Genomic DNA, 10,954 nt, shown 5'->3' on the forward strand with positions numbered 1-10,954 from the left:
GCGCTGGGGGCACCGGCAGCCCCACGGCAGTGACGGGACGCCCCTCCGGCAGTGACCGGACCCCCCGGTTCCCGGTGGCACCGCGGACCCCGCGCCCCCCCCGGCCCGGAGCGGCCCCTTTAATTGAACCCCGGGCGGACTGCACTTCCCAGCAGGCCCCGCGCGCGGCTCCCGACCGCGGGATTCGGAGATCTCGCGAGACGCGCAGCGCCCGCCGGGAGTTGTAGTCCGGCCGCCGGGCGCCGGGCCGGGCTTTTGAGCGAAGCGTCGCGGGGGCTGCCGGGAGTTGTAGTCCGGAGGGGGCGGAGCCTCGCCTTCCCAGCGTGCCCCGCGCGGAGCCCGCGCTCTCTCCTCGCTCGCGCTCCCGGCGGCTCCTCAGCGGCGGCGGCGGCACCGGGAGCGGCACCGGCACCGGGCGTAGGCGGCTCCGACCATGTCGGGCGAGGAGGAGGCGGCCGAGCTCACCATCGCCGAGGACCTGGTGGTGACCAAGTACAAGATGGGGGGGGACATCGCCAACCGTGAGTGCGGGCCGCGGCCGGGCGGGGGGCGCGGCGGCGGGCGGGCACCGGCGCGGGGGTGCGCGGTGAGGGCCGGGGGGAGCGGAGGGGGGCGGCGGGGATGGGGCGGGCGGCGCGGTTTGCCCACCCCCCAACCCGCTTCACCAGCGGCGTCTCCACGGATGGTGGTGGTGGGGGGGGGGGTCCGGTTGTACGTTCCCCCCCCGCCCGGTGCGGCGGGAGCTCCCGGTTCCCCCGGGCCCGGGCCCCGCGCGGCGGCTGCTGCCGGCACGTGGCCTCCGCGCCCCACGTGCAGCGGCGGCGGGCAGGGCCCGGCACCCCCCTCCCTCCCTCCCGCCCTCAACCCCGCGGGGGGAGCCGGGAGCGGCACCGGCCGCCACGTCCCGCCCCGGGGCCGCTTTTGTTCGGGGCTGCAACCGGGAACGGACACCGGGGCGGGAGCTCAGCCCTGGGCCGCGCGTCGTTCCCCACACCCCCCTCCCCGCGTTCTTTCCCTTTGGCTGATGTTTTACCCCCCCCGCTCCGTGTTATGCCCGGACGGGCCGTCCCGGTGACAGCAGCCCCGGAGCCGCCCGGACCGGTCCGGTGAGGAGCAGCCTCGTTAGCGGCATCGCACGCTGGTTCCTGCTGACTCCGACGCTTCTCTTCTCAGTCATCGCTGCTGGAGCTTGGGGTGCAGCCCCAGGATCCCCTTGGTTTGCTCCATCCACTGGGCAAACTGGGTTTAATGGTCTTGCCCCTGGGAGCGTCTTTGGGCGTGGAGCAAACGCAGGACTGGGGGGCGAAAAAAGTTCAAAGCGCTTTGGGGTTTTTGTCACGCCCAGGGGGTTTTTAATGATATAAAGTGATTTTAGCTCCTGAAACGGAGCGCCGGGGGAGGCTGGAGCGCAATTAGTTGGTGTTCGTGGGTCAGCGGCTGCTCCGAACGCAATTTATCCCCGCGCTGTGTTTGTGGGGGGTTTCCTAATCTCGCCGCTCTCTGTCCTGCCGTCCACCAAGCGTCTCTTTGTCGGAGTTTTATCCGTTCTTAAAAAATACTCGCAGTTTGTTCTTGTTTGTGACGTGTGAAAAGGCAGCTGGAAGGATCTGAAATTTACTCACGCAGGTGACAAATTATGAAAATCCACCTGCTCCTAAACACCCCTGTCAGCGCTTCCAGAATATTTGTTGCCGTTGTACCTGGAACAGCCCCTCGGTTACAGAAACCCCGGAGAGGCCCTTCTCAAAACAGCCTCTTGTCGAAAGCTTGCGGAACCGTGAGGGTCCGTTTTACCCCAAAATCTGGTGTTTCAACCCAAACTGCAGAGGAAGGGACCCACGTAACCGGCTCCGATGCCCGTTCACCCGCTCGGTCCTTTGATGTGCGGCACCTCCTGGCGCCCCGGTCGCTCTCGAACCTGTTTCCGTAGCTCTGACTTCTCCCCGAGGAATGCAGGAGAGCGGCGTGGCCACGCGGTTCGGCCCACCTCGCTCCAAAAAGCGCCGTTTGCTCCGCTCTCGGGGAAAACCTTCCCCAAAATGAAATAAAAACTGAAGCGGGATTTCTGCCGCAGTCCTTTCGGCGAAAAGCCGAATCCGGAGTCTCGTTCCCTCGTAGCGAACAAGCGGATCTTCCTGCCGCGGTGCCGTGTGATGGGGTTTGGTGTTAATTTGAGGCCGTTTAGCGTTAATATGCTCCAAAATCTCTGTGTTTGGTCGCAGGGGTCCTGCGGGCCGTGGTCGAAGCGGCGAACGCCGGCGCTTCAGTTCTTTGCCTGTGCGAGAAGGGAGACGCCATGATCATGGAAGAGACCAGCAAGATTTTCAAGAAGGAAAAAGAAATGAAAAAAGGTGAGGCCCGCTCTGAAGATTGGGGTTTTTTTTCGGCATGGTTTTGGTCCCGGGAGGCAGCTGGTGTGAGTGGGCTGGGGCACAAAGTGCTGCTCTGTGCTCGTGGGGGTAAGAAACAGTCGGCTGCGTCCAGAAAACCAATTTTAACCCTGATCCTCCCGCCTGCCTTGCTGGGAAGCATCTCTGAGCCTCAGTTTCCCGTTTTTGCCCAAAATGACTCGCGTTCTGGTGTCCGGGACGTGTCCCTGCTCTGGAGTCACCGTGGAAATTGCGTGACGCTCGAGCGCGTCACCGAGAGCTCCCGAATCCCGCTCTGGAGACTTTGCTTCAAAAACCGCAACCCGAGTGACGACCTGCACCCACGGGGCCGCAGCTTTCACGGAATTTTTTATTTCCCTTCGCAGGTATCGCCTTCCCGACGAGTATATCGGTAAATAACTGCGTCTGCCACTTCTCCCCACTGAAGAGCGACCAAGATTACATCCTCAAAGACGGCGACTTGGTCAAAATGTAGGCGTCTTGGTTATATTTCTTGCGAGGTTACTGTTGGTGTCTGGCTTTTGCTTTCTAATCCTTCCTAATTAAAGACTAACAGCTTGTCAAGCGAAGCGCTGGAGCCTCCCGACGCTTCTAGAAGCTCCTCGAGCCCTGACGTCCCGCCTGTAATTAAACATCCTTTGTGTTGCAGTGACCTGGGAGTCCATGTCGACGGCTTCATCGCCAACGTCGCGCACAGTTTTGTTATAGACGCCTCCAAGGTGGGTTTGGGAGGGGACTCTGCTCTGCGTCCTCTCTAAACTGGGCCGAAAAAGCCGATATTTGGGTGCAGCTGGTCCCAAAGGTGACGGGGTGCGAACCGTCCCTTCCCCAGATATTATTCAGCCCTCTGGAAAGCGAGGGCAGACGCGCTGTTCCAATTTTGCGAGGTTAGGCGTAATTTGAGGCAAAACCGCGCGCAAGTGGCGCTGCGGGGAGTTATTTGGGACTGGGTGGACTGGTTTTGCTGCCCCCTCTACTGGTCGGGGCGTGGGGAGCCGAGCGCTGCTGCCGGTTTGGTTGTGGCCGATACTCATTTGCTCTTTTAATGAAGGAGAGACTAACGAAGGAGCCGGGACGCTCTGTTTCCCTGTTTCCTCGCTCAGATGCAGCATCTCCATCCCTAGATGCTCAGAACGCGCCCTGCTCATCAGAATTAAAGGAATATACATTAAAAAGCCTTTTTTTTTCGCCGTTTCCGCAGGAAAACCCCGTGTCGGGCCGCAAAGCCGACGTCATCAAGGCGGCTCATCTCTGCGCCGAAGCCGCGCTGCGCTTGGTAAAGCCCGGGAACCAGGTGAGCACGTCCGGGCCGGGGGGTTCGAGCGCGGGTTTTGCATTTTGTCGAAATAAAAACGTGTGGTTTCGCCCGGGAAGAATCTCCCGGTGACGTGGGGAATCTGAAGCGGCTGTTGCTTCTGTCACCAGCGCTCGCTCGTGTGACGGCGGCTCCGGCCTCCGCTCAGCGGGATTAAAAACAGGAGCATGACGCCGCTGCTCCTTTTTTGGGAGGTTAAAAGCCCGGCCTGTTTTATCCAGTTAACAAAAACCGTTGTGCTCGCGGCTTGGATTTTGCGTCCCTGACGTGTTTTCCTGTGCTCTTGGTGCAGAACACACAAGTGACAGACGCATGGAACAAAATCGCCCACTCGTTTCACTGCACGCCCATCGAAGGTGAGGATGGGGCAGCGCCGGTTTGGGGAGCGGGACTCGCGTCCCTCATCCTAGACCCCGATTCGAACCGCAGGACGGAAGGGAAAAGTGCCGCAAACCCCCCAGAATAAATAAAAATCCCCTTTGGGTGCCGAACAGCTGCGGCGCTGGGGGAAAGACTGGAAGTTTCCGCTAATTTTGCGGCTTTCAAACGCGTCGCATGTGCCTGCGGGTCCATCTCGGCCCCGTTACGCCGCCCGAAAGGCGTTAACACTTCTCCTCTCGCGGCAGGGATGCTGTCACACCAGCTGAAGCAGCACGTGATCGACGGGGAGAAAACCATCATCCAGAACCCCACAGACCAGCAGAAGTGAGTTCCAGGTCCCATTGTCGCCCCGTTCCTCACCGAGGGGTCGCGGTTTAATTTTACCGGCGCTCATGTCGCTCCCCACACGGCCTCTTTCCCAAAATCCAACCCCGTACGGTGAATGTAAAGCTCGTTAACCCGCTGGACGATGATTCCTCATTCTCGACTCACTGGCTTTTTTTATTTTTCATCCAGGAAGGACCACGAAAAAGCAGAATTTGAGGTCCACGAAGTTTACGCCGTCGACGTTCTCGTCAGCAGCGGCGAGGGAAAGGTGAGCACGATCGGAACGGCCGCGTTTCGGCACAGCCGGTGCTCGCAGCTGCCGCTTCCAGCCGGTGAACACTCGTCACCGGGGTATCGCCGCGTCTTTTCAAGCGGAGCTTTCTCCACCCGAAACATTAAAGTGGATTTTTACGGCGTCCAAGTAACGCTAGTCCTCGCCCAAGTCGCCCCGGCGCCGCTTTCCTGCCCTCTCAGCGAATAATTTTGCGTTTTCAGGCGAAGGACGCGGGTCAGAGAACCACGATTTACAAAAGGGACCCCTCCAAACAGTACGGCCTGAAGATGAAAACCTCCCGTGCCTTTTTCAGCGAGGTGGAGAGGCGCTTCGACACCATGCCGTTCACTCTCAGGTACGCACTCTCGTTCCCCGCGTGGGAGCCGACGCCAAAACCGACTCGACCTCCCCGTCCCCGAGGAGGAGGCGGATTTCGCCGCGTTCCGTCAGGGTTTGCGGGATTTGAGTGGGCGCAGGAAGGACGTTGGGGCTTAGGCAGGAATCCCGCGGCAGGTGGGGAGCCGGGAATCGCGTTTAAAATTAAAACCCAGCCGGGGGGGAAGCGGCGTCAGGCGATCCGTTGTCAAACTAAGGAAACAACGTTCGCTTTTCATCCTTAAATCCCCTTTTCCGCTCTCCGGGGGTGAATAATGTCCCCAACCTCGACGCTGGGGATGGTTCCGAGAGCCGCGGGGTTGGAATGTGGCTCAGAGGCGGTCGCGTCTCCTCCGCAGGGCGTTTGAGGACGAGAAGAAGGCGAGGATGGGGGTGGTGGAATGCGCCAAGCACGAGCTGCTCCAGCCCTTCAACGTCCTCTACGAGAAGGAAGGTGAGCAGAAGCAGCTCCCACGAGGTGTTTTTGGGGCCGGAACGTGGTCGGAAACGCCCGTCTCTGTCTCGCAGGGGAGTTCGTCGCTCAGTTCAAGTTCACGGTGCTGTTGATGCCCAACGGCCCCATGCGGATAACGAGCGGCCCCTTCGAGCCCGAGCTCTACAAGTCGGAGTTTGAGGTGCAGGACGGGGAGCTGAAGGTTGGTTTAAAGATAAAAATCATCATAAATATCATAATCATAAACCATAAGTAGCGTACGGCACAGGTCAGCCCGTCTTCGGGAAGTAAATCTGGGGCTGAGTTTAGAAAAGGATGAGATTTGCTTAAAACCAGCCTAATTTGAGCGGCTGGATAACGACGCTCATCACAAAAACAAGTCGGTTTTCGAGCTTCTTATGTTTCCTCCCCGTCTCCAGGCCCTGCTACAAAGTTCTGCGAGCCGGAAGACCCAGAAAAAGAAGAAAAAGAAGGTAATTTGACGGCGTTTTGCGGGGATTAGCGACACGTTATCTCTCGGGATTTTAAGCCGGGATCTCATCGGGTTTTTGTCCCCAGGCCTCCAAGAACGCAGAAAATGCCACCACGGGAGAGACGGCGGAGGAGAACGAGGCCGGCGACTGAGCAGCTCCCGCGTAGCACCCGATTCACACACACTTGCCCCCTTTTTTTTTTTTTTCTTCCCCCCCACCCACCCCCAAAAAAACACCCCACAAAAAAAACCCCGACCAGAAGCAAAAGAATCTGGTACCGTTTGTCTCTTACGACCAAACCACGGCCAGGCTGGACCTTCTCGCTGCCACCACCCAGCCCCGAGGGGGAGGATTTTCTCAGCCGCTTCAGACTTCTTAAAAAAAAAAAAACCCGAAAGAAATGGGGGAAAAAAAAATAAAATCAGGAGTAAAAGCTGATCTAGATCCTCTTTCGAACCTTTTACACGACCCAGACTTGTTGAAGAGGCGAAATAACCCGGTGAGAGCAGAGAGCTGCTGGTTTCTTCTTCCTCTTGGCTTTTTTTTTTTTTTTAATTTCTCCTTTTACGGATTTGAACGGGGGACAAAAAAAACCGAAACCAAACAGCTGATTGCGGCCCAGATACGGTACAAGGGGAGCAGCCTCGTTTTGCGGACGTACACTTAAAATTGGGAAAAAAAATACCAAATTTTATCCCCTTCCCACCCCGTGAGACTCTTGTCACCTCCATCCCGTCTCTGCCTTGATTTACATATAAACGCTTTATTTTTTAACGCGGCGGCGAGCTCGTTTTTAAACCCGAACTTCCTCGGGATGACCGTTTGTTAATTCCGTTTTTAATTAATTGCTCGTTATCCCGGGGCCGGGGGGGGGCGGTTTTTGGGCTGGTCCGTGTGCGGCGGTGACGGGGAAACGGAGCCCGGCGGGGGGTGTCGCTCTTTTATAGTCGCTCTTTTTTAAGAAAAAAAAATAATAAGAAAAAAAAGAAATTGGTGACGAGTCTCCGGTTCTTCCCCCACCGAATTCGGGGAAAAAAAACCAACCTTCCCCTTTAACAAGTCGCTTCCTCGCCAAGATCTGGGTTTTCCACCCCAAAACTCCAAAAATTACCAAAGTCAATAAAAGAAAATAAACTATTTTTTTTTTTTTCTGTGAATTTTTCCATTTCTGCTCCTGTTTCGAGCCCCGTGGGACGGACGGGGGGTCCTGGGGGGGTCTCTGAGGAACATTTTTTAGCGTTTTAGGGGTTTTTTCAGCAATATTGTGCCCACGGTGGGACGGGGGCAGAGCCCGCGACGCGGATTTATAAACCCCGGAGACTCGCTGGGGGGGGTTTATTTAATTTTCTATTTTTACATTAAACTTGATACAAGAATCAAAAACTCCGACGAGGGGAAACTCCTGAGGGAAGAACTCTGTAACCGATTTGGGGCGGTTTTTTGGTTTATTTTTCCGAATAAACTTGACTAGTGACATCTCTGTGGCCAAAGGAACGGCTCTGCTCCTTGGGGCGGGGCGGGGGGAACCGGGGGGGGGAACCGGGACGGGGGAACCGGGGCCGCCCCGTTTGCCGCCACCGGGCCCGGGGCCGCCGGGGCCTCTCCGCAAAATGGCGGCGGGCGGGCGAACTACAACTCCCGTCATGCCCTGGGGAGCGGGACTACAATTCCCGTCATGCCCCGGGGAGCGGGGACTACAGCTCCCGTCGTGCCCCGCCCCGCGGGGGGCGTGGCCAAGGGCGCTAGGGTATAAATAGGCCCCGGCGGGCGGCCGAAGCCTCTCTGGGCTGTCGCTGCCGCCATCTTTCGGGCCCGCCGCCACCGGCCGCCTCCATCCGCCGCCATCCCCCGCCGCCGCCCGCCCGCCGGGACTGAGCGCGGCGCCTCCGCACCGCCATGAGGGCCAAGGTGAGTGGCGGGGAGCGGCCGATGGCGCTTCATCCGCCCGCTGGGGGGTCGCGGTAACGGCCGGGGGGGCGCGCAGTGACCCGGGGGAGGGGGTCCCGGTGCACCGGGGATGGTTGCGGTGGGCGGGGGGTCGGTTTGGAAGCCGCGGGACTGGTACCGGCATTAACGGAGCCCCCTCCTCTCTTCTCCCCCCGCAGTGGCGCAAGAAGCGAATGCGCAGGTACGTGGGGCCCCCCCGGGGCCGCCCCCCCGGCCCGGCCCGGCCTCCCCGCTCCCCGCGGGGCGGCCCCGGGGCCTGAGCGCCGCTCTGTCCCGCAGGCTGAAGCGCAAGAGGAGGAAGATGAGGCAAAGGTCCAAGTAGCCCCCGCCGCGGGGCCGCCGCCGGAGCCACGTTCCCGGTGCCGGGGACACGTCCCGGTGCCGCCCGGGGGGAGGGGGTCCGCTGCGCCGGGCCGGGTGTGCGCGCTGTGGCGGCCGCTGTGCCGCGAATAAACGTGGTTTTTGTTGGGACACGGTGTGGTCGGTTCCTCCGGGAGAGGGTTGCGGGGGGACGCTCGGTACCGGGAGCACCGGGCGGCGCTGGGGCGGGCCCGAACCCCGCGGGGCCGGGGAGGGCCGGGGGTGCCGGTGCGGCGGACGGAGCGCCCGGAAGCGGCGGATTATTCACGAAGCGTCACGGTAACGGAACAGGCGGGAGGAATAACGGCGGCTCCTTCCGGGTTGCCCCGGAAGCACCATAGAGCACTTCCTGCCCCGACGCAGAGCGGCGGCCGGAAGGGGCCGCTCATTGTTGGCGCTGGAGGACCCGCGAGGAGCCCGCGAGCGGGTGAGTGCGGGAACGGGCCGCACCGGGGCCGCTCGGGCCGCGCCGCCCCCGGGAGGAGCCGCCGCTCCGCCGCCCCGCGCCCGCGCCGGCCTCCCCCGCCCTGGGCCGAAGCGCCGCCGAGGCCTCCCCGCCGGGCCTGCCGCGGGCCTGCGGGGCGGTTGCCATGGAGACACGGCGGGGGGGGCGCCCCCGGTACGGCGGGGCCGTCACGGGCCGCGGGGTGGGGGCAGCGGGGCCCGGCGGCGCGTTTGTCCCTCCGGCCGGCGGAGCGGCCATGGGGGGGCCCCCCCCCGTCACCCCGTCACGGTTCGGGCACCGGGACGGGGTTCGTGTGTCCGGTGCTTCCCCCCCGCGCTGACCCCGCTCCCTCCCTCCCGCAGAGCCCGCGGTGGCGGCGGCCAACATGCCGGACCGGGAGAGCTACAACACCGGCAGCAGCGGCGACGAGGTGGACGCCACGGCCGACGACATCTGCCGCGACTTCCTGCGCAACGTCTGCAAGCGCGGCAAGCGCTGCCGGTTCCGCCACCCCGACATCAGCGAGGTCACCAACCTGGGCGTGCGCAAGAACGAGTTCATCTTCTGCCACGACTTCCAGAACAAGGAGTGCGTCCGCCTCAACTGCCGCTTCATCCACGGCACCAAGGAGGACGAGGACTGCTACAAGAAGACTGGGGAGCTCCCCCCGCGCCTGCGGCAGAAAGTGGCCGCCGGGCTGGGCCTCTCGCCCGCCGACCTGCCCAACAGCAAGGAGGAGGTGCCCATCTGCAGGGACTTCTTGAAGGGCGACTGCCAGCGCGGTGCCAAGTGCAAGTTCCAGCACCTGCAGCGGGACTACGAGTACGAGGCGCGGGGCATGGCCGCCCGTGAGCAGGGCATCGTCCCCGCCGGCCGCCGCTACGACGCCTACGACGCCATTTACGACCCCGACCGCTACGACGACCACGAGCCGGTGCTGAAGCGGCGGCGGGCGGACGGGCTGCACTTTGAGACGTACGAGTACAGCTTCGGCGGCCCGCGCGGCGTGGAGTACCGGCTGCTGGAGGAGGAGAACATGATGCTGCGCAAGCGCGTGGAGGACCTCAAGAAGCAGGTGAACAACCTCCTGGCCACCAACGAGGTGCTGCTGGAGCAGAACGCCCAGTTCCGCAACCAGGCCAAGGTGATGACGCTCAGCTCCACGCCCGCGGCCACCGAGCAGACTCTGGCCCCCACCGTGGGCACCGTCACCAACTACAACCACAGCATTGCGCAGACCCACACCACGCTCAGCAGCCAGGCCCTGCAGCCCCGCCCCGTCTCCCAGCAGGATTTGGTGGCCCCCGCCGGCGCCCAGGCCGCCCCCCCCGCCAACGCCGCGCCCCCCATGAACCCCGAGATCACCCCGCTCTCGGCCGCGCTGGCGCAGACCATCGCGCAGGGCATGGCCCCCCCCGTGTCCATGGCGCCGGTGGCCGTGTCGGTGGCGCCGGTGGCCGTGTCCATGGCGCAGCCGCTGGGGGGGATCACCATGAGCCACGCCACCACCCCCATGGTCACGTACCCCATCGCCTCGCAGAGCATGCGCATCACGGCCATGCCGCACTGACCCCCCCCGGCATGGGGGAAGGACAGACGAACGGGGAGACCCTCCCGGCCTGCGGACGGTGCTGGCGGCTCCGGTGCGGGAGCTGGGGGTCGCGGTGACTCCCCCCGCCCAGGGCTTTGTGCCTCGGTTCGGATTAGGGGGGATTGGTAAAACCTCCCCGGTGGGGGGGTTTGGGGCTGCCCCCCCAGAGCCCTTCTACAGACATGGACGTGGCTGCCCCCGGTATGGACACGGGCCCCCCGGTATGGACACGGGCTCCCCGTGCCGGGGCTGTGTCCCGGTGTGGGGGGGCAACACCGGGGCCGTGGCCCCCCTGGGGGCCCTGTAATGTTTTCAACTATTAAAAAACAACCAAAAAAAAAAAGTAAATAGCGATCGCTTTCCCGCCTCCTGGAACCGCCGCGACGCTCCCGGGGGTGGGGGGGGGACCCCGGTGGACCGGGTGGGGCGGGAGGCGGCGTCGCCGCTCCCGGGACTGTTCTGGGTGGCGGGGCCACGTGACCCGCGCCGAGAGGTCCCGCCCACCCCACTCACAGCCACGCCCCCTCCGGCTCCACCCAATGGCGCACCGCGGGGCGTGGCCTCTCCCACAGGGCCCCGCCCAGTGCGGCGGGGGGGGCGTGGTTCCGGGCTGGCGGCTGGC

The 10,954-nt window shown here is 62.5% G+C and overlaps 2 protein-coding genes and 1 long non-coding RNA gene across 3 annotated transcripts; all 3 read left to right on the top strand.

Annotated features, from left to right (window-relative positions):
• The first annotated feature begins 307 nt into the window (after nt 1-307).
• PA2G4 (proliferation-associated 2G4) lies at nt 308-7,190 on the top strand. The gene is made up of 13 exons (XM_065654249.1): nt 308-521; nt 2,223-2,351; nt 2,756-2,861; nt 3,040-3,109; nt 3,592-3,684; nt 3,998-4,061; nt 4,332-4,410; nt 4,603-4,681; nt 4,909-5,042; nt 5,422-5,516; nt 5,591-5,718; nt 5,936-5,989; nt 6,075-7,190. Exons 1-13 carry the CDS (start codon nt 434-436, stop codon nt 6,138-6,140), a joined length of 1,185 nt encoding a protein of 394 aa, XP_065510321.1. The 5' UTR covers nt 308-433; the 3' UTR covers nt 6,141-7,190.
• A 574-nt stretch (nt 7,191-7,764) lies between these two features.
• On the top strand, nt 7,765-8,407 carry LOC136000462 (uncharacterized). The gene is made up of 3 exons (XR_010607729.1): nt 7,765-7,897; nt 8,095-8,117; nt 8,216-8,407. It is a non-coding gene; the product is annotated as an uncharacterized LOC136000462 (long non-coding RNA).
• Nucleotides 8,408-8,662: 255 nt separating this feature from the next.
• ZC3H10 (zinc finger CCCH-type containing 10) lies at nt 8,663-10,657 on the top strand. Its single transcript, XM_065654250.1, has 2 exons — nt 8,663-8,723; nt 9,104-10,657. The coding sequence occupies exon 2, from the start codon at nt 9,127-9,129 to the stop codon at nt 10,309-10,311; it is 1,185 nt and encodes a 394-aa protein (XP_065510322.1). The 5' UTR covers nt 8,663-8,723; nt 9,104-9,126; the 3' UTR covers nt 10,312-10,657.
• Nucleotides 10,658-10,954: the final 297 nt, after the last annotated feature.

The sequence above is a fragment of the Caloenas nicobarica genome, chromosome 33 (assembly GCF_036013445.1).
Source record: "Caloenas nicobarica isolate bCalNic1 chromosome 33, bCalNic1.hap1, whole genome shotgun sequence".
Lineage (NCBI taxonomy): Eukaryota > Metazoa > Chordata > Aves > Columbiformes > Columbidae > Caloenas > Caloenas nicobarica.

What these genes read in the sequence shown, in the direction of transcription:
- PA2G4 (XM_065654249.1), top strand. Translation starts at nt 434, where the DNA reads ATGTCGGGCGAGGAGGAGGCGGCCGAGCTCACCATCGCCGAGGACCTG. An exon ending in TTGTTATAGACGCCTCCAAG is followed by an intron (nt 3,110 to 3,591) that starts GTGGGTTTGGGA and finishes CCGTTTCCGCAG; the next exon opens with GAAAACCCCGTGTCGGGCCG. An exon ending in TCAGCAGCGGCGAGGGAAAG is followed by an intron (nt 4,682 to 4,908) that starts GTGAGCACGATC and finishes TTGCGTTTTCAG; the next exon opens with GCGAAGGACGCGGGTCAGAG.
- ZC3H10 (XM_065654250.1), top strand. Translation starts at nt 9,127, where the DNA reads ATGCCGGACCGGGAGAGCTACAACACCGGCAGCAGCGGCGACGAGGTG.